This window comes from Rhinoraja longicauda, chromosome 13 (genome assembly GCF_053455715.1).
Source record: "Rhinoraja longicauda isolate Sanriku21f chromosome 13, sRhiLon1.1, whole genome shotgun sequence".
Lineage (NCBI taxonomy): Eukaryota > Metazoa > Chordata > Chondrichthyes > Rajiformes > Arhynchobatidae > Rhinoraja > Rhinoraja longicauda.
The window spans coordinates 37,618,840-37,642,347 of NC_135965.1; the positions used below are offsets into that span (position 1 = coordinate 37,618,840).

The 23,508-nt window shown below is 41.6% G+C and overlaps 1 protein-coding gene across 1 annotated transcript in view; it reads right to left on the reverse strand.

The window, feature by feature from the left end:
- Nucleotides 1-333: 333 nt before the first annotated feature.
- Nucleotides 334-23,508, reverse strand: part of LOC144599654 (vesicle-associated membrane protein 3-like) — a 93,881-nt gene continuing 70,706 nt past the window's right edge. Inside the window, exons 3-5 of the mRNA XM_078410819.1 lie at nucleotides 22,978-23,136; nucleotides 18,559-18,610; nucleotides 334-13,023 (exon numbers count right to left, since the gene is read on the reverse strand). Of these exons, the coding sequence (XP_078266945.1) occupies nucleotides 13,007-13,023; nucleotides 18,559-18,610; nucleotides 22,978-23,136 (228 nt within the window). The 3' untranslated portion in view covers nucleotides 334-13,006. The remainder of the gene's footprint in view (nucleotides 13,024-18,558; nucleotides 18,611-22,977; nucleotides 23,137-23,508) is intronic.

A 23,508-nucleotide genomic window follows, 5' to 3' on the forward strand; every position in this document is an offset into this window, starting at 1 on the left:
ACCACACTATTGAGCTAACTCACCATTTTTCACATCTCTCTGTTCAACACCCACCAGGGCAATCCCATTTACTGCGTAAGTCCTGCCCTTGTTTGAAACACACCTCGCAACACCTCACACAGGCCAATTTCCCCATGAACCAACTGCTGATATGAATAGCTACTTTAGTTTCTGAAGAAGGGTCTTGACCCAAAACGTCACCTTTTTCTCTCTCTCTCTCTCTCTCTCTCTCTCTCTCTCTCTCTCTCTCTCTCTCTCTCTCTCTCTCTCTCTCTCTCTCTCTCTCTCTCTCTCTCTCTCGTTTTTTGTGTCTTACTTTAATTTTGCTGTTCAATATCAAAGGATGAAAGATGAACGATGATACAAGAAATACTACTTTAATTTTTAAATGATAAACGTGGTTTATAGTTGAACAGTTTTTTATTCACTCACTTATGGCTTTAATATTCCTCTGTACCTGTGGAGATTTGCAAAGGAAAATGTGCAAAGCTGGTTTACATAATTTACCACAGATGTTCAACCATTTAGATCTAGACAGGATTTCTATGTAAACAAGCTAAAAATAGTGCACATAGTGAAGTGGACCTATAAATATCTGTCAGTTTTGAAATTGTAAGAGATGATTTCAAGTAAATTAGCCTGGCGGTAGTTTTAGCTGAGCATAAAATAGAAGTTGATTTCTCTCACTTCAGGTAGCCCCGGCATTCCCTCTCTCTCTAGCCCTCCCCCACCCAAGTCGCACTAGCTTCTCATTTTCGCCCTACAAACAGCTTACAATGTCTGTTTCCTTTATCATCGTTACTTTTTGCATTTCTTTCATTCATTGTTCTTTATCTCTCCACATCACCGTCTATATCTCTCGTTTCCCTTATCCGTAACCAGTCTGAAGAAGAGTCTCGACCCGAAATGTCACCCATTCCTTCTCTCCAGAAATGCTACCTGTCCTGCTGAGTTACTCCAACTTTTTGTGTCTATTTTCAGTTTAAACCAGCATCTGCAGTTCCTTCTTACACATAAAATTGAAGTTGTGGCTTTAATCAAGATCACCATGCAGGAATGGGAGCAATGTTCCACTCCATGTTAAATATCGCCAACCGTGTCCTAACTATCTTGATTTTGGCTTTGTTGTACGCACTAAGCACGTGAAACTGGGGGCCAAGCGGCTTAATTATAGAGTTATAGAGTCATACAGCACAGAAACAGGCCCTTCAGCCCAACCTTTCCCATACCGACCAAAATGCCCCATCTAATCTTGTCCCATTTGCCTGCGTTTGGCCCATATCCCTCTAAATCTTTCCTAACCATGTACCTGTACAAGAGTTTTTTAAATGCTATTTAGTACCTGCCTCAATTACCTCCTCTGGCATCTCATTCCACGCACCCACCGTCATCTGAATAAACTAGTTGCCCAGCGGGATCCTATTAAATGTCTCCCCCCCCACCTGAAACCTATGTATTCTGGTTCTTGATTCCCCTACCCTGGGTAAAAGATTGCATTCACTATCTATTCTTCTCGTAATGTTATACACCTGTATAAGATCATCCCTCAGCCTCCTGCACTCCAAGTAATTAAGTCCTAGCCTGCCCAATCTCCCTATAGCTCAGACCCTCATGTCTTGTCAACAACATTATACAGTAAATCTTCTCGGCACTCTTTCCAGCTTAATGACATCTTTCCTATAGCAGGGTGATCAAAACGAAACCCAATACTCCAAATGTGGCCTCACCAATATCCTGTGTACCTGTAACATGACATGACATCCCAGTTTCTATATTCAGTACCCTGCCCGATAAAAGCCAATATACCAATGTCTTCTTTACCATCCTATCTTCCTGTGACGTGGCTTATGCAACTCCGCGTTTTAAAAAAGGAGGGAGTGAGAAAATGGGGGATGATAGACCAGTTAGCCTTACATCGGTAATGGGGAAGATGCTTGAGTCAATTATTAAAGATGTTATAGCAGTGCATTCAGAAAGCAGTGACAGGATCGGTCAAAGTCAGCATGGATTTATGAAGGGGAAATCATGCTTGACGAATCTTCTGGAATGTTTTGAGGATGTAACAAGTAGAATAGATAAGGGAGAGCCAATGGATGTGGTGTATCTGGGCTTTCAAAAAGCCTTTGACAAGGTCCCACACAAGACATTAGTGTGCAAAATTAGAGCATATGGTATTGGGGGTAGGGTATTGACATGGATAGAGAACTGGTTGGCAGACAGGAAGCAAAGAGTAGGAATTAATGGGTCCTTTTCAGAATGGCAGGAAGTGACTAGATGGATGCCGCAAGGCTTGGTGCTGGGACCCCAGATATTTACAATATATATTAACAATTTAGATGAGGGAATTAAATGTAACTTCTCCAAGTTTGAGGATGATACAAAGCTGGGTGGCCCCGGGCACTTTCCCCCGCAAACGCAGGAGATGCAACACCTGTCCCTTTACCTCCCCCCTCAACTCCATCCAAGGACCCCAAACAGTCTTTCCAGGTGAGACAGAAGTTCACCTGCACCTCCTCCAACCACATCTATTGTATCTGCTGCTCTAGATGTCAACTTCTTTACATCGGCGAAACCAAACGCAGGCTCGGCGATCGTTTCGCTCAACACCTTCGCTCAGTCCGCCTTAACCAACCTGATCTCCCGGTGGCTGAGCACTTCAACTCCCCCTCCCACTCTCACTCCCACTCCCAGTCTGACCTTTCTGTCATGGGCCTCCTCCAGTGCCATAGTGAGGCCCACCGGAAATTGGAGGAACAGCACCTCATATATCGCTTGGGCAGCTTGCAGCCCAGCGGTATGAACATTGACTTCTCCAACTTTAGATAGTTCTTCTGTCCCTCTCTTCCCCTCTCCCTTCCCAGTTCTCCCTCTATCTTTTCCTGTCTCCACCTATATCTTTCCTTTGTCCCGCCTCCCTGACATCAGTCTGAAGAAGGGTCCCGACCCGAAACGTCACCCATTCCTTCTCTCCTGAGATGCTGCCCGACCTGCTGAGTTACTCCAGCATTTTGTGATACCTTCGATTTGTACCAGCATCTGCAGTTATTTTCCTATGTGAAATGTGATACTTTGAACTTTTTGGTAACAGATATTTTTATTTAATTCCAGTTCTATTTCAATTTTTTAATGTGAGAGCGTGAAGCACACAAAAACTAATGACAAAAGATATAGTGTGTGATTTAACTAATGGATGCTTTTAACAAGTTGCTGCTCCATAAACATGAAATCTCTGTATGGAGATCGCAACTTAAACATTTTAATGAGCCAAACTCTGAGGTAGATGTGCATAACCACATTATGTTAACCCGGACTCAGGCATGAGATAATTTACATATGAATTAATTTAATTAGCTTGGCTATGAAAGCAGAGGGTGGTAGATCAGGTTTTAAGAAAAGGTGAACATTTTAAACAGCTTTCAAGTAAGAAAGCCCAAACCACCATGATGCCTGCTGATTTTAACAGTGTTAATTCATAATTCATTAATAATGTTTAATAATATTGTCATGTAATTCCAGTTTAAATATGAACCACAAGTGCAATACACGGATTTATTTGTAACATTGGTGAGTATAGTCTTACCTCTCAGCTCTTCAGCTGCTTATTTCTGCCCTTATTTCATTCCTGACTTGACTGTTCGACGGTAGTCATGGCAACCTCTTAGACTTGTGATAATCCAGGACACTGCTGCCCCTATTCAAGCTCGCATTTAAGTCTAATTCACCCATTAGTGCTGTCTTTCCACATCTACATTAGTTCCTAGTTAAACAGAGCTCCATTTAAAAAATTCTGCTTTTGGGTGGTGCCCCTCTCTATTGCTGTCATCTGGTAAAGCATTAGTACCCTCTAAAATATCAATGCTCCTTCAACTCTGGCCTGTCCTTCAGCCCCAGTTGCAATTGCTTCAGCTTTGTTCATGGTTCATAAGCTCGAGGAGCAGAATTAGGCCATTCGGCCCATCAGATCAACTCCGCCATTCAATCACGGCCATCTATCGAACTCAACCCCATTCTCCTGCCTTTGCCCCATAACCCCTGACACCCTTACTGATCAAGAATCTGTCAATCTCCGCGTTAAAAATATCCATGGACAGCCGTCTATGGTAATGAATTCTACAGATTCACCACCCTCTGACATAAGAAATTCCTCCTCTTCTTTCTAAAGGCTATGGCCTCTGGTCCTAGACTCTCCCACTGGTGGAAACATCCTCTCCACATTCACTCTATCTAGGCCTTTGGTGGCTGTGACTTCATCTGCTGTAGCCTTGAATTCCCTTCCTCTTTAAGACTACCACGCTAAGCATGTTTTCAGTAGTTGTTCCTTTTTCTCTGGCTCAGCGTTAATCACTCTTGTTTGATTGTGTTCCGTGAAGTGCTGCAGGACATTTTTGTGCACACCATAAGATATTCTCAAAGTTGCCAAATGACAATTTCCCAAGATGAACAACCACAACATCAATTTTCATTTACTCAATAAGCTTGTCATTGCCGTGTCATGTTTGCGAACAACTCATTTAATTCCCAAACACCATAGAGAGACTAAATAAGAATTGATTTTTTTTAACAAAGGTTTATTTGCCAGGACAAATACATCAATGTTGCACATATACAACATGGAAATTGCATTCTCCAATTTAAATATAAACACCCACACACACACTCACACAGGCACACACACGCGCACACACACACACACACACACACACACACACACACACACACACAGACAAAGGTATACAAACTTGGTGTTAACAAGTTAATCATTGCAACATCAAATTAGTATATATCTAATGCAACATTTCCATGCAAATCCCAGTGTTTTTTTTAAATCAGTGGGGGCAGGGATGGTGCTGTTTAATAGAGCAAGAATAGAACTACGATCACCTCCATTCATAGAACTGGAAAATACAATTTTGGCTCTTGTCTAAATTTTAAAAGCACTACAAGATTTCAAATAAGAAGACTACGAGAAAAATGGAATGTTTTTGAGAGCAAAAAGATATAAAAGACAATATTTTTTCTAAACTGTAATATAACAATATTCCAAGGCCATTATAGAAAGTTAACAATACACCTGTGCCTATTTACTTCCATTGTTTTGCAATACCAGAATATTTGTTCATTCTTAGTATTTCTCATTGAGATAAAAAGAAATGCTAGAAAACTAATACAAAATCAGGAACCTCCATCCTCACAAAAAGTTCTTAATTAAACTGTAACAACTATTTTTGTTTGGTGTCATTTCCAGTACTTTCACTCAACCATCTTCCACTGACATCTGCTCTATTATTTATGAGGGAGCAGCACAATCATTTTTTTTTTTGTATGTTGGGTAAAAGTGCATGTCACAATTTAGCTTAGGCCAAATTTGTAGATATGTTTTCACTGCTGGGCATGTCTAGTGACAACATGGTACTTGCTACAAGCATTGGAGGAACTCAACGGGCCAGGCAGCATCTGCAGAGGGAAATGAACAGATGAGGTTTCAGGTTGGGACCTTTCATTAGCCAAACCATTCAGAATGATCATTGTGGTTTCTGGAAGAGGGAGGCATGTTTTTTTGTGTCCCTAATAGAGGAATGAAAATATATTTACAAGGGCGCCGCGTTTTCCCCAAAAAGGTGGAGTCTTGACCTGAAACATCGTCTGTCGAGTCTGAAGAAGTGTCCAGATTGGAAACTTTGGCCTGTCAGTCCAAAAGGTTTCGACACAAAACATTATCACATTTCCCTCCACAGATGCTGCTTAACATGCTGAATTCCACCAGCATCTTGTCTTTATTCAACAATCCATCATCTGCAGTCTCTTGTGCCTCTGTGTCACTTGCTGCTACTGACACCACATTTTCATTCGGGCTTAGAATAATAGCACCATCCCATAGTTCTGATGCTAACTAATCCCAACCATAACAGCGTAGTCCCACCTCTAATATTAAGCTGAGTCCCTAAACCTAACCACAACCACATACGTATCTCAACCTTAACTCATATCTTGAAATTAACATTAATCAATGATCATATAGTCAATAGCACGATACAGGACCAGCAGCTTATCAATAACCATTGTGCCATAATTAATCATGCTGATTGACCATATTGTCAATAACCAATCCATATTATTTTTAAATACTCCTAATTGTACAAATGTTGCAGCTGAATTTCTGTTCGCCTTCAGTTTCCCAAGTATTAAAATGCAGGCATCTGAATAGTAGTTGGATCAAATAAGTGGATATGAAGGGAAAAGGTTGAAAAGAATTAGGAGAAAACATGGGAAGGAAGGGAAGAGGAACCACTGTTTGCTAAAGGGCAATAGTGTGTAAATGATCTTGGTTGTGTAGGAAGGAACAGCAGATGCTGGTTTAAACCGAAGATGGACACAAAACGCTGGAGTAACTCAACGGGACAGGCAGCATCTCTGGAGAGAAGGAATGGGTGACATTTCGGGTCGAGACCCTTCTTCAGATGGATAGGTTCCCGCCTTTATTAAACAAGTAGTGAGACCTATTTATTTTTGTGTACCAAAAATCGTGCAGCTTGAAATAATTGCACTCAAAGTCTTTAAAAAAAAAAGGTAACTGCGTGGTGCACACCCATTGATCATCATTGCTCTCCTTCAATGTAAATTTTTTTTTTCAACGGAGGAATTACTTCTGTTGTTTAATTCGCCTGGAATGCATCATTTTCCGGTGCTGCTATGTGCAACCAAGCAACTGTTCACAGAAAAAAGTCAAGACAAGTAGAAAAAGTAGGCAACAGGTGTGTCTATGTTCACTTAACAGCACTGAGATTAGGTCAGTTCATAGTTCAATGGTGTAGAGTGCAGATTCTTGTTGTCGTGAAGACTGTGTCAACATGTTCTATTTTCAATGATGAGAGAGATTATACATCATTAATCAAATGTACAAAAGACAAAACTAACCTTGAATTTGGTACTCAAGGCGGAGTGACATAGGGCATCAAAGGGTATATGGACCAGTTGGCAAAGAGGGCCTGTGTAAAGGATCAGCAATGACAGAGAGTTCTTGAGCAACCTGCACCTGCTTCTGCTTTCTTTATAATGGGTTGGATTGTCCTAACGTCTGGCAGCACTTCTGATGGAACTGCTTGCATTTAGCCATGTAAACAGCAGCACGCCCAGACATCCAAGCTTAGGCTGTCAAATGCAGAAGCCTGGGACTTGCACATTTGGAAAGAAGATTTTGTCAGTTTGTTCCACCCTAGAGGTGGAGCCCAGTCCTGCAAGCAGGAACTGCAGATGCTAGTTTAAACCGAAGATAGACACAAAATGCTGGAGCAACTCAGCGGGACAGGCAGCATCTCTGGAGAGAAGGAATAGGTGACGTTTCGAGTTGAGACCCTTCTTCAGGCTGAAATGGGAACCTCATCTACTGTATCCGTTGTTCAAGATGTGGACTCTTATACATCGGCGAGACCAAACAGTAGACTGGGCAATCGTTTCGCTGAACACCTTCGCTCAGTTCGCCTGGACCTACCTGATCTCCCGGTTGCTAAACACTTTAATTCCCCTTCCTATTCTCACACTGACCTTTCTGTCCTTGGCCTCCTCCATTATCAGAGTGAGGCCAAAAGCAAATTGGAGGAACAACATGTCATATTTCGCTTGGGCAGCTTACAAACCAGGGGTATGAATGTTGATTTATCTAACTTTAAGTAACCCTTGCATTCCCTCTCCATCCCCCCCACCCAAGTCACACCAGCTTTTCGTTCTCATCTAGCAAACAGCTAAAAATGGCGTGTTTCCTTTATCATTGACACTTTTTTGCATTATCTTTTATTCATTTGTTCTACATCTCTCTACATCATCGTCTATATCTCTCGTTTCCCTTTTCCAGGACTCTCAGTCTAAAGCAGGGTCTCGACCTGAAACGTCACCCATTCCTTATCTCCAGAGATGCTGCCTGCCCCGCTGAGTTACTCCAGCATTTTGTGTCTACCTGCTGGAATTATGCTGTATTACACTGAGGAAATCGTATCACGGATCCTTCACCAGGTTAGGCCATGCTGTAATTTATGCGATCATTTTCATTTCAGTGAAGATTGTAGGGCAAAGGATTAGGAGGCCACAGGAGAAGTAGGCTGCTTTTATAAAATTATTTTCTTTTACATTGTTGTTAAAAAATTATTTATAAAAGTGATTAAGCAGTTTTATTTCCTCAGTTCCTCATTAATCTTTAACCACTTACTTTAAGTTTATTTAACAAGGATATTACCAGGACTCAAAGGCCTAAGCTTTAGGGAAAGGTTGGGCAGGCTAAGACTTTATTCCTTGGAGCGCACAAGGCTGATGGGTGATCTTATGGAGGTGTATAAGATCATGAGGGGAATAGGTAGGGACAATGCACAGTCCTTTACCAGAGTAGGGGAATCAATAACCATGGGCGGCATGGTGGTACAGCACTAGAGTTGCTGCTTTACAGCGCCAGAGACCCGGGTTTGATCCTGACTAAGGGTGCTGTCTGTGTGGCATTTGTACGCTCTCCCCATGACTGCGCGGGTTTTCCGTGGGTGCTCCGGTTTCCTCCCACACATACCAAAGACGTACAGGTTTGCAGGTTCATTTGCCCCGATAAAAATTGTAAATTGTCTTTAATGTGATGGATAGTGTAAGTGTGCGGGGAACGCTGGTTGGCGCGGACTCGGACCTGAAGGGCCTGTTTCCGTGCTGTATCTCTAAACTAAATTAAACTTAACAGATGACAGAGCTTTAAGGTGAAGTGGAATGGAATGGAATGGAATACTTTATTGTCACATGTGACTAGGCACAGTGAGATTCTTTGCTCATACCCAATGTATACAAGTAGCAGCCACCTACGGCGCTGACAAAGCACGCCGGCTCCTCCTTTTGTTCTCCCCCCTCCGCCCCACAGCAGTTCCCCCACACCGGGTCTCCATTGTCCTTTGTTCTCCCACCCTCCCAAATTGTCCATTGTTCTCCCCTCACCTCCCTCATGGCGTTTCCCTCACGCCAGGTCCTCCCTAGGTGAGAGGGGCAAACTTTAATAGGAACCCGAAGGGCAACTATTTCACTCAAAGGGTCATGGGTATATGTAACAAGTTACCAGTGGAGGTACCATGACAGCATTTAAAAGACACTTGGACATGTACGTGTACAGGAAAAAATTAGAGGGATATGGGCCAAAGACAGTCCAATGGAACAAGCTTAGATCCCACATCCTGTTTGGATGGATGAGTTGGGCTGAAGGGGCTGTTTCTGTGCTGTATGACTTTAGTTCTGTAAATGTTTCAGTATATTAAGGGAAGAGACCACACCATTCGACTCTAGAATACTTCAGGCCAGCCAGGCAGACCTTTCGCATCCAGACCAAACTAGTCGAGGCAAGGGAAAACACAGCAGGTAACTCAGGGCACTGGTCTGGGCTGGCAAGATTTGGCCCATTATATCTGGATCACAAAAACTCCACTGTATACCGTGTGCATTAGTTGATCTGGTAGCCATTGTGTGACGTAGCCAAACAGAAATAAATTGAGAGGAGTTGCTTTTGAAAAAATATATATAAATATTCCATCTGACTCTTTTAGAACTGACTGTGGACTTCTGACTGTTTTGTGAATATAGACAATTAAGGTAACCACAGCAATTGGAAAGAATATCCAAGTTGCAAAGCTGGATGGCACAGTAGCCCAGTCACTGAAGTACCAAGGTACTGTAGCACATGATGGCAAGAGAGGTGACACTCTCAATTTCCACCCAGTAAGTTGCAAATCTCTTAACATGTTGTTGCCTGGAGGGGGACAGGTTTGACCAAAGATACTAGAGGAACAAGATGGACCACTCCGTTGAAATCGCCTATACTGAAGTGTAGTATGCAAAGGAGCCATTTTAGTAGGCAAAACCCGCCGTTCGTTATGCCTCTTGCAGTGTAATCAGTGTTTTGGGGAACAGTATGTGTGATTATACCATTAAAATGCAGAATATATCTCATCTATCAATTCACAGATTTTTGTTATTTTTCTTTTAAAATGTTTCTGCAAGTTTCTGCCTACTAAAATGGCGCCTTGACCTACTATGGTTTTTAGGGTCGAGTGGTCTATCTTGCTCCTCTAGTATCTTTGGGTTTGACAGAGAGAGAAAAACTTTGGAGTCGTGCAGCAAGAGGAATTGAAAAACAAGTTGGAGGAAAACAGCTAGCTGTCTGACTCCTAGTGACTAACACTGGAGGTGCATCAATAGAATTAGTTGACCAATTAACATCCCTCCTGACTGTTGACAGTATGCGGAAAGCGAGAAGTAACAAGGGAGGTTTTAAAAAATGAAATGGAATGGGTGCAGCCTGGCGGGTCAAGGTGCAGTGGAGATGAAAGCACAACTTCTGTACATTTGTGAACAATACTGGGTCAAATATTCAGTATGGATATACACGCAGATCACAGAATCCTTGTACAAGCAAATGACTTACTACATATTTAGCAAATACATATGTGTGAATTCTGAAGTTCTCCTTTCACAGTTTTAGAGGATAGCACATTACTAATCACATGTTAGTCAAAGATCTTGGAAGTTAACACCATATATACAATAATCAAGGGAGGAAGTAAACAATTAATGGTCCAATATTTTTAAAAATAGACTATCACATATGAATATTTCAGTAAGGGATCTACAAAGTTAGCACAATTGACTAAGAAAAGACCTCAATAAAGAACTGAAACATGAAACAAAGCAGACAACGAGTGAATGTGAAAATATCAGCAAATGGCTCCTTAGAATTAAAAGGTTCCATTAAAACAGAGGTCCAGGGCACTGTGTGCTGCTGTGAATCAGATTTTTGATCATGAGTTGGATGCAGTTTGGTGTTGGATACTGTTGGTCAAATCAGCCGAGTATGTAGGAAGTAGATGATCAATGGTTGGCATGGACTCAGTGGGCTGAAGGGCTGTATCTCTAAACTAAACTTTTAAAAACCAAACCAATTACACATCAGATCTCAAATAATCCTCCAATCTATACGTTGACTAGAAAACACAACTGGTTTGCCATCTGATCAGAAGGTCATATTGGATTGCAGATAGACACAAAATGCTGGAGTAACTCAGTGGGACAGGTAGCATCTCTGGAGAGAAGGAATGGGTGACGTTCGGGTCAAGACCCTTCTTCAGAACTCGACCCAAAACGTTACCCATTCCTTCTCTCCAGAGATGCTGCCTGTCCCGCTGAGTTGCTCCTGCATTTTGTGTCTATCTTTGGTTCAAACCAGCATCTGCAGTTCCTTCCTACACATGTAGGATTGTGTTAGTTCCGGAGACCCTATTGGGAGAAATTCACCGTCAATATTTTGGACATTTTGTACATAATTGTCAGAAATAAAGGCGGCTTGAATGTCCAGGTTGAGTTGCTGCACCATGGGTGTGCAACAGGACAGAACATCTTTCTAATAGTCTTCTCTCACGCTCTCACCTATGTCTTAACTGTGGGCCATCAACATTAAGAAAAGGGGCATTTATTTCACAAAATGCTGGAGTAACTCAGCAGGTCAGGCAGCATCTCAGGAGAGAAGGAATGGGTGACGTTTCGGGTCGAGACCCTTCTTCAGACTGAGAAAGGGGCAAGTGTTTATGTCATTTGTAGCATTCATGTGCATTCTGTTCTGTTGGGGACTGGCCTATTAAAGCCCATGTGGTTAAATACACATTTTTATAACTGAGGCATCATTGCTATTTTACAAAACCATTGTTGACAATAGCACTAGGGGTGTTTCAATTAACATAGCAAATGTACCTGGGTGTTGTGTTTCCACATTGTGTAGAAATATCAGCATTTGTGGTGGGGTTTAATAAATTATTGGTTACATCTTTATTATAAAATGATAATAAAGATAGATGGATAAAACAGCTTTCCCTCTTGTAGGAATTTTGCATTGAGGGTAAGAGGAAAAAGCTACTGTCCAAAGTTCCTACCTTAACCTGCTCATAAGTTTCTGTACCAAAATGGATGTGACTTTGGACAAAGTGGTTTCAAATCAATATTACATCAAAATAAATTGCTATCAATTTCAATTTAGTTGCCACAACTCATTTCATGCGAGTATCTCTCTCGATGCATCCACCTCTCTGTTCTCTAGGTTGTATTTCTAGTCTAACTTCTAATAAATAGAATTGCACCTTCACTTTCGTTTCCTTTCAAACATTCCACCTGATGGTGAACGCTTTGTTAAATGTTTAGTGTGCTCAAAGTGGGCTTTTGACAGCTGCCAGTTTGGAAATGTACCGGGAAAGCCGCTTCTGTTTAATGTGAATACTGAGCACACGAGAAGGGCGTATCTCAGACATAAAAGAGAATGTTGAAAGCTGAAGGCCATGGTAATACAATAACAACTCCTCAGACCGAAATGACCAAATAATCTGTTACCATGGCTATGTTTTAAAGTCAATTGCAGTCTCAGTCATTTCTCATCTGAGACAGCACCAAATGTCAAGCACACTACTCATCATTAGTATTCAATTATTATGCTTGCTTTCGTGGCTCTGGAAACTTAGTTTTATTATTTTTTTAAATTATCAAATGATAATCGGAATGTACTGATTACATTTTCTTCATATTCTGACAAATTTAAAATTTGTTCAGATTTGCCCAAGTTAATCATTATTTTCTGGTTTGCTTCGATTATTTTTAAGGCTTTGGGCATTTCAGACTGTTACCTCCTGATGACTTGGCAAGTCAGAAAACATGTCACAGTTATATTTGGAAAGAGGATTCAACTGTTGAAGGCTAATCCATCTATTTGTGCTAGTTTTACCTTGGAATGTACAAGACAAACCTACTTCACTATTCGGCAGTAAATAGCTGGTTAATTTGTTGATCAGGTTTTGATAGCAATCAATGCACCCATTCGAGTAATTAGGGCAACTTACAGACAAAATAAAAACAACCATGGATAGAAGCAGAGATTAATAAATAATATCTGACACTGGAGAAGATATGGCTGACGAGAACGAAGTTAAGCTGGATGTTCAGTCGGTCTTCCTTCTCCTCAGGTGCAGAAATAAACTGGAAGAAAAGGAGAAAATGGAGGTGAAACTCACAGAGCACAATGGAACAAGGCAAAGACTTTCAAGACTAAATTTTACACAATTCCCCTCTCCCATCAGGCAAGAGGTACAGAAGTGTGAAAACACACACCTCCAGATTCAGGGACAGTTTCTTCCCAGGTGTTATCAGGTAACTAAACCATCCCATCACCAACTAGAAAGCGGTCCTGAGCTGCCATTTATTGGAGACCCTTGGACTATCTTTTATCTGACTTTACTGGACTTTATCTTGCACCAAATTTTATTCATTTATCCGGCTTGATTATAATCATGTTTCCATTTTTCGTTGACTGGATAGCACGCATCAAAAATGCTTTTCACTGTTCCGCGGTACACGTTACACTAATAAACTAAACTAAACCAGTAACGCAGTTTAATGTTTTTGGCTACTTTTGGTTTCTGGTCTATCTCTTTTCATGCAGGTAACCAAGATGGCGTGTAAGCCAAGCGACTCTTTGTGTGCTAGTCACAGAAGTGGATTTGCAATCACGCATTACATTAGATCTACTCTTTTAAACCTCTATTCCAACAGACTAGTTAGCGAAGGTATTTATTCACAAAATGCTGGAGTAACTCAGCAGGTCAGGCAGCATCTCGGGAGAGAAGGAATGGGTGACGTTTCGGGTCGAGACCCTTCTTCAGACTGATGTCAGGGGGGCGGGACAAAGGAAGGATATAGGTGGAGACAGGAAGATAGAGGGAGATAGTGGGAAGGAGGAGGGGAAGAGAGGGACAGAGGAACTATCTAAAGTTAGCGATCTTATGCAAGGCCCCTTGGGCAACAGTGACCATAATATGGTGAAATTCCACATTAGGATGGAGAATAACACGGTTAATTCAAAAACTAAGGTCCTGAATTTGAATAAAGGAGACTTTGAAGGTATGAGACGGGAATTGGCTAGGATAGACTGGCAAATTATACTTAAAGGGTTGACTGTGGAGATGCAATGGCAAAGATTTAAAGACCGCATGGAAATTCCAGAAATTGTTCATCCCTGTCTGGCGAAAAAATATAACAGGGAAGGCGGCTCGACCATTGCTGACGAGGGAAGTCAAGGATAGTGTTAAAGCCAAGGAAGAGGCATATAAATTGGCCAGAGGAAGCGGCAAACCAGAGGCGAACAAAGGGATTAATTAAGAGGGGGAAAAAAGAGCATGAAAGAAAGCTTGCGGGGAATATAAAAACTGACTAAAAGTTTCTTTAGGTATGTAAAAAGGAAAAGATTAGTGAGGACGAATGTAGGTCCCTTACAGTCAGAGAAAGGTGAATTTATAATGGAAAACAAGGAAATTACAGAACAGTTACACAAGTACTTTGGTTCTGTCTTCACTAAGGAAGACACAAACAATCTCCCGGAAATACTAGGGGACCGAGGATCTAGTGGGAGGGAGGAACTGAAGGGAATCCATATTAGTCAGAAAATGGTGTTACGTAAACTGCTGGGAGTGAAGGCAAATAAATCCCCAGGGCCAGATGGTCTGCATCACAGAGTACTCAAGGAGATGGCCCTAGAAATTGTGGATGCATTGATGATCATTTTCCAATGTTCTCTGGACTCTGGATCAGTTCCTGTGGACTGGACGGTAGCCAGTGTAACTCCACTTTTTAAGAAAGGAGGGAGAGAGAAAACGGAGAATTATAGACAAGTTAGCCTTACATCGGTAGTGAGGAAGAAGCTGGAGTTGATTATTAAAGATTTTATAGCAGCGCATTTGGAAAGCAGTGATGGGATCGGCCAAAGTGAGCATGGATTTATGAAGGGGAAATCATGCTTGATAATCTTCTGGAATGTTTTGAGGATGTAACAAGTAGAATGGTAAGGGAGAACCAGTGGATGTGGTGTATTTGGACTTTCAAAAAGCCTTTGACAAGATCCCATACAAGACATTAGTGTGCAAAATTAGAGCACGTGGATTTGGGGGTTGGGTATTGACATAGATAGAGAACTGGTAGGCAGACAGGAAGTAAAGAATAGGAATTAACGGGTCCTTTTCAGAATGGCAAGCATTGACTTGTGGGGTGCTGTAAGGCTCGGTGCTGGGACCCCAGTTGTTTACAATATATATTCACGATTTAGACAAGGGAATTAAATGTAACATCTCAAAATTTGCGGATGACACAAAGCTGGGTGGCAGTGTGAGCTATGAGGAGGTTGCTATGAGGCTGCAGGGTGACTTGGATAGGTTGAGTGAGTGGGCAGATGCATGGCAGATGCAGTATAATGTGGATAAATGTGAGGTTATCCACTTTGGTGGAAGAACAGGAAGGCAGATTATTATTTGAATAGTGTCAGATTAGGAGTAGGGGAGATGCAATGAGACCTGGGTGTGCTTGTACATCAGTCACTGAAAGTAAGCATGCAGGTGCAGCAGGCAGTGAAGAAAGCTAATGGCATATTGGTCTTCATTGTGAGAGGATTTGAGTTGAGGAGCAAGGAGGTCCTAGTGCAGTTGTACAGGCCCCTGGTGAGACTGCATCTGGAGTATTGTGCACAATTTTGGTCTTCTAATTTGAGGAAGAACATTATTGCTATTGAGTGAGTGCAGCGTAGATTCACCAGGTTAATTCCCGGGATGGCAGGACCGACATATGATGATAGAATGGATCAACTGGGCTTGTATTCACTGGAATTTAGAAGGATGGAGGGAATCTTATAGAACCATATATAATTCTTACTGGATTAGACAGGGTACATGCAGGAAAAAATGTTCCCGATGTTGGGGGAGTCCAGAACCAGGGGTCACAGTTTAAGAATAAGAGGTAAGCCATTTAGGACTGAGATGAGGAAAACCTTTTCACCCAGAGAATTGTGAATCTGTGGAATTCTCTGTCACAGAAGGCAATGGAGGCCAATTCACGTTTTCAAGAGAGTTAGATTTAGCTTTAAGGGCTAATGGAATCAAGGGATATGTGGAAAAATCCAGAACGGGGTACTGATTTTGGATGATCTACCGTGATCTTATTGAATGGTAGTGCTGGCTCGAAGGGCCGAATGGCCTACTCCTGCACATATTTTCCCTGTTTCTATGTTTCTCGCAGCATTTCTTACTTTAGCTATGCTCTTCTTAAACTGCACTCAGATCTGACAATTCCCTTTATCTGTACATTGTTAATGGCTCGATTGTAATCATATGTTGTCTTTCCGCTGACTGATTAACCTGCAACCAAAGCTTTTCACTGTACCTCGGTACATGTGACAATAAACTAAACTTAACCTCAGAAGGTTGAACAGGCTGGGTGGCAAACATTCATCGCATGTGAATAATGGTGTACATACAGCGCCTTCTACTGGCCCTGGATATATTGCAACTTCACGATCTCGTGTTGCATCCAATGCATGGAAAGAAAGAGTGGTGGGTGTATGGAACAAGCTGGCAGAGGAGCAAGGAATATACCAATATTTAAGAAACAGACAGGTTTCTGTTGGATAGAACCAGGATAGAACCAGGTTTGGAAGGATATGGACCAAACGCAGCCAGGTGGGACTAGTGTAGCTGGGACATGTTGGCCGCTGTGGGCAAATTGGGCCGAAGGGCCTGTTTCCATGCTGTATCACTCTTTGACTGTAGAAGAAAAGGCAAAAGGTGCCTACAACAGACAGGCTGCTTCAAATCATGGCCAAGGATGAAATTGTCCATAGGATGAGGTGCCACCACCCAAACCACTTAAACTGGAAGTATTTATGAAAATAGTAAAGGAGGCAGCAGGTAAAGTTGATTTTTCTAATTTTAAGTAACTCCTGCATTCCTTCCCCTCTCTCTCCCCCTCTCCCTCCCCCTCCTCCCCCCCAATCAACCTATCAGTCCCACTGGTCACATCCATATATCCCTCTTGTTCTCACACTTTCCCCAGCCAACAATGGGCCATTCTGGACTCCACCCTTCCTGAGGTCTTACTGGTATGGTGTACCAAATAGTGATATGTATGAAGGAACTCCAGATGCCGGTTTAAACCAAAGATAGACATAAAATGCTGGAGTAGCTCAGCGGGACAGGCAGCATCTCTGGAGAGAAGGAACGGGTGACGTTTCAGGTCGAGATCCCTCTTCAGACTAACATCAGGGGGGAGTGAGATAGATAGATAAGGAAGTGTGCAGGTGTGAAAACAGGGCAAAGGGAATGGAGATCAAGGAAAATGTAGAATTGATCATTGTTAGCTGAGTCTTTCTGACCACTTTACATGTTTCCCTCCAGATTTACTCCAGTCAACCATGGCAAATGGATGGGAAAACAAATGTAATACATAGCTGTATGAAGTTAAAAAAAGTAACAAGCTGAATGGGGGGCCAGTGAGCAAAAAGTGCCCAAGTCAACCAAGTGTTTGAGGCAGTGACTCTAGCCATAGCAATTCTTTTCCATTTTTTCTCATCTCATTGCCTCTACTGAGCTACTTTGATAACAGAAGCCAACTACACATCCCTCCCTTTCTTCCCCAAGCCTAATTCTAGTATTGAGAGATGCCCTAACTCTTTCCCACCTTTGTCAGACTCCCTCGGCATTACCAACACATCTCGACATAAGATCGCAACATAATGTTTACATATTCTGTGGTGCTGCTGCAAGTAAGAATGTCATTGTTCTACCTGGGACATATGACAATAAAATACTCTTGGCTCTTGAACACAAGAATCAAAGCTGGGGTAGGCCAGTCAGCCCTTTGTGCCTCCTCCAGCATTCAATCAGATCAACACTATCTTCTGCATCCGTGCCACTTTCCTGCACTATCCCACATTCCTCGGCTCTCTGAATATCTAAAGGCATATCACTCTCTGTCTTCAATAGTGTCAGTGACAGAGTTCCCACATTCCACTTGGATAATGGATTCTGAAGACTACCAATCTTCTGAAGAACACCAATCTGATCTCTGGCCTGAAATGTTGACTTCTTATTTTGAGACTCTGATCCCTGGTTCGAGACTGCACCCCTAAGTCCTCCCTGATACCCACCTACCATCTTCTTGACACTGTCAATGTAAATAATCCCACCTTATTAAGTTTGACAGTTTTTTTTTAGCTATTTGCCATTTAGAACAATTTATTTGCCATTTCTTTTGGCATTCTGTGCTTAACAAAATGTAGACTTCCAACAAAAATGCATCCTGACCATAGAAATGGAACCGTTTGATAACTATGGAAAGTTATGTGCCAACAAGCAACAACCCAAAATTGTTGGCTGACAGAAGATCCAGATGAAAGCTAGGAATATGTTACACCAAAACATAAAAAGTCATAAAGTGCTGTAGCAACTCATCGGGTCAGGCAGCATCTCTGGAAAATAGGAATAGCTGATGATTCAGGTCAAGACTCTTCTTCAGATCCTATCGATGTTCTCCAGAGATGCTGCTGAATTACTCCAGCTCTTTTTGTGTGTGTTTTTTTTACTAACCAGCATGTGAAGTTCCTTGTTTCTACAATATGTCACAGTAGAATCATACACTATGGCAATTAATGTTTAGCAATGCACGATTATCATTCATTCTAGGAAAGGTACTCACTTATGATAACGATGATAATGAATGCACATATTGCTCCAAGTATAATCATCATCTGCAAACACAACACGAGAGAAATTATTTCCAGTATAAATAAACTTGCGAGTTCCAGGTAAGGTTACATCAATCTAGATTTGAATAATGCTCTTTACTTTCCACATGCAGTTTGTACATTAATTCATCCAATTGTTTCAATCATCTTTCAGTTACACTGATATAATAAGTTAAGCTAACTGACCACTGTGTTTGATTTCCATTGTAGGCTGATTATTTGACCTTTGGATCCATGTAGTCAGCGTGCTGTGGTAGTCAACGCAAAAGAGGTAGGTAGCAGGGTACAATGTCAGTTCATTGCCAACAACTTTCTCCCCACTATTGTTTAATGCATAAGTAGTTTTCACAGATCAAGTGGTTGAGGTTAGTGGCTTTGTTCCACACAAGTCTATTCTGTTCCCCTTCATCTATTCCTATCTTCTTTGTAACTGCGTCTATAATATTATCATTACATCTTCCTCCAATAAATTGTGTGTTCCATGTGTTTAACCTTCAGGATAAAAATATGTTCCTAAATTAACATAGATTAACGATCAATTCATTTTCCCATTCAATTCATTTCTGCTCACTCCCAAATATGGAAATATCTTTTTTTACACCTATCTTATTCAATTCCTTCATAATATTTTAGACCTGGATCAAGTTTCCCCCTCACATGACATAATAACACAAGAAAGAACCCCAACCTGGCGATACTAATCACCATCACACACTGGTGATAGGTACAATCTCTTGGATCTTGTATCAGCGTTGTGAATATCTTTTGCATTTTCTCATGTTTTGCATCGAATAGTGAAAGGCCTGGATAGAATGGATGTGGAGAGGGTTTCCACTAGTGGGAGAGTCTAGGACCCGAGGCCATAACCTCAGAATAAAAAGACATACCTTTAGAAAGGAGACGAGGAGGAATTTATTTAGTTAGAGGGTAGCAAATCTATGGAATTCATTGCCACAGACATCTGTGGAGGCCAAGTCAATGGATATTTTTAAGACAAAGATTGTCAGATTCTTGATTAGTACAGGTGTCAGGGGTTTTGGAGAGAAGGCAGGAGAATGGGGTTGAGAGGGCAGGATGGATCAGCCATATTGAATGGTGGAGTAGACTTGCTCCAGTAACTTATGAACTTCTCCAATGCTACTACAATTTGTTTATAATATGGTGATCCGGACCAAGCTTATTCCGACAGCTACTTGCAAGACTTGGATGACAATATCTAACAAAGGCTAATTTAAAAACTAAACAAGGACGTTTGTCCTCTCTCTGTGCTACCTTCCCGACATATCCAATAAACATCAACAAATGGCAGATATTGAAAAGGTGAAATAAAATGTTTAAATGCTAGAAACACTAAGCAGTCCAGGCGGCTTGTGTGGAAAGAGATACCGAATTAACATCTCAGGTGGATCGCTCCACTGGGAAAGAGAAATACAATTTAGTATTTAGTTTTGCATTGCCTTAAGGGTTAAGGATGAATGAATGGAATAGGAGAATTATTCTCATTGGGTGTTGTTTGGTTGCCATGGGGATAAGATATGATTAAGCTGTGGATGGAGAGAGAGAGAGGGAGAGAGAGAGAGAGAGAGAGAGAGAGAGAGAGAGAGAGAGAGAGAGAGAGAGAGAGAGAGAGAGAGAGAGAGAGAGAGAGAGACGAGAGAGAGAGACAAGGAGAGAGAGACAAGGAGAGACAAGGAGAGAGAGAGACAAGGAGAGAGAGACAAGGAGAGAGAGAGAGAGACAGGGAGAAAGAGGCGGAAAGAGAGACAGAGAGAATGGGAGAGAGACTGGGAGAGAGACAGGGAGTAAGAGACAGGAGAGAGAGGGAAACAGGGTGAAAGAGACAGACAGCAAGAGAGAGAGGTGAAAAGAACACAAAAGCTTGCTGCAGATCTGTTCTGCATGGCATTGCTGTCCTTTGCTTGTGTTCCCTCTCTCCCTCATTAACCGATCAACCCAATGGCTTCACATGCACTTATCACCATAGCAACCCTGGTCTCACTCTATCAGAGATGTTCCTGTCCTTTCTTCCCCCTTCCTCACTTCTATGCAACTTAAAATGAATTTGTTTTTTTCCATTCTAATAAAGGGTCTTTGACCTGAAATATCAACTACGTTTCTCTTTCCAGAGATGCTACTTGACTTGTTGAGTGTTTTCTGCTTTTATTCCTGAGATATCTGTCTGGAATTGAAGCAAAACAGCAGTGCATTATTCTAGAATTAATCCCTATTTTCACAGTTTTTTCCTGGATCTTCATGGGGTTCCATCAATGTATGCCACCCTCAAAATACTATATAAGGTAGACACCATTTTACGTGTAGTTTGTTGATAAAAAAAGATCAGTGATTACAATTTCATGAACATTTAACATGTATTTCTTTTTAGTCATTCTGATGTGGAAATGTTCACAATGGGAACCAACACCTCAAATCCCAGTTGGTACCAGTTAACAAGCTACGTATTTGCGCTAGGAAAGGTTTACTTCACCTGTGCCTAGAAATAGATTTCAAACCAGTAGTTCTAAAAATATTACATAGTCAGAGAGTCATACAGTGTGGAAACAGGACCTTCAGGCCAGCTTGCCCGCACCGACCAACATGTCCCATCTAGTCATAATTGGGATGTGATGTTACTCACATCACATGATCAAGAGTGTTTTGTTGTCACATGTACCAAAACAGAACAATGAAATACTTACTTGCAGCAGCACAACAGGTTTGTAAACACAGTACCCAATAAAAAATATAATAAACAAACATAAAATAGTACAATAAATAAAAAATAGAAGAGGAAGAAGAAAAACGGAAGAGATGGAAGGAAATCAAAGGGATAACACTTCTTCTGTCCAAAACAAATTTACAATTTCAGACATAGAGTAATACAACATGGAAACATGCCCTTTGGCACAACTCGTCCATGCTGAACAAGATGCCTGTGCCTGGCCGATATTTCTCTAAACCTTTCCTGTACCTGTATCTGTCTAAATGTATTTTAAAATGTTGTTATTTTATCTGCCTTAACTATATTTGACAGCTCGTTTCACATACCGATCATTCTCTTTGTGAAATGGTTGCCCTTCAGGTTCCTATTAAATCTTTCATCGTAAATCTATGCCCACTAGTTCTTGATTCCCCTATGATTTTATACCTCTCTGTAAGCTCACCCTTCGGGCACCTTCGCTCCTTGCCTAAAGTTCGAGCCTGCTCTGCCTCTCCCTACAGCTCAGGCCCTTGAGTCCTGGCAACATCCTCATAAATCTTTTTTGCATTCTTTCCAGCTTAATAGCATCTTTCCTTTAGCAGGGTGACCAAAACTGAACATGATCCTCACCGTCATCTCGTACAACTGTAACATCACATTCCAATTTCTATATTTAATTCCCTGACTGATGAAGGCCAGCATGCCAGTAGCCTTCGTGATCACACTCTCTATCTGTGATTCCACTTTCTGCGAACTATGTACCTCTACTCCTAGATTCCTCAGGTCTGCAACATTTGCAAGGGGGCAACCATTCACTGTGAACATCCTGCCCTGGATCGACTTTGCAAACTGCAAAACCTTACACTTAGCTCAATTCAGCTCTATTTGCCTTTCCTCGGCCCACTTGCCCAGCAGGTCCTGTAAATCTTGATAACCACCTTCATTGTCTCCAATACAAACTATTTTAGTGTCACCTGTGAACTTACTAATCATGTTTGTACATTCCCATTGATATAGATGACAACCAACATTGATCCCAGCCCCAATCCCTGAGGATCGGTGCTGGACCCATTAGTCACGGGTCTCCAGTCTGACAAATCAATCTTTCACCACCATCCTGTTTTTTTTTACCATTAAGTCAGTTCTGTATCCAGTCAGCTAGCTCTCCCTGGATCCCATGTGATCTAATCTTTCAGGATAGCCTACCATGTGGGAAATTATCAAAGGCCTTGCTGAAATCCATATAGACCACCTTTATGGCCCTGCCCTCATTAACCCTCTTGGTTATTTCTTCAAAGAACTCAACAAAATTCATGAGAGACAATCTCTCACACCATGGGACAAAACCATGCTGACTATCCCAAATCAACCCCAGTCTTTCTAAGTGCACGTATAGCTTATTCATCATAATCTTCTCCAGGGACTTTCCCAGCACAAATATTTGGCCTACTGCTCTATAGTTCCCAGGTTTTTCTTTACAACCTTTCTTCAACCGAGACACAGAATCAGCCACCCTCCAGTCTTTCGAAACCTCAACCATATTCAACAATGATTCAAATATCTCCTGCTACATAGTCTAAGTAGCACTGGCAATAGTCAAGCCCATCCATTTTGCTTTCTGGCATTGCTCTGATTGATACCATGTGGTATTCTGTTGGTTTGAAAGGCTCACCTTGCAGTTTTTCCACCAATACTTTCTCTTCAGCTTAGCAGCACTTGTTTCAAATTGTGAGGCCCCGGCTTGGAGAGCATCAGCACGGTCATCCAGCTCCGACAGCTTTTGATCACGTTCAAGAACTTTGTCGACATTTACTCGCATGATATCCACCACCTGGGAGAAACAGTCTGATGTTACACATCGTAATTCTCGGAATGCAGAAGGAAGAATGCTGATGACTTTAACACAAGCACCAGTGACTGGAAGATAAACACAAAGTGCTGGAGTAACACCGTGCTTGCAATCCATTGAATAGATTACATTATCTGAAAATCAAGTATGTTCAGATAATTATACATCACAACGGTTTTTAGCAACGTTTATTGGCCTGAAATATCCTTTAAAAACCCTGGTAGCTCTATGTGGAATTCACAGCATTTACTTTGATGTATCATGTTTGGGGTGTCCATGCAAGTATATGGAAGACCTAAATGTCTTGGCGGATCCTCACATATGTCATTCTGACTGGGTTCCGATGTTGTGCTC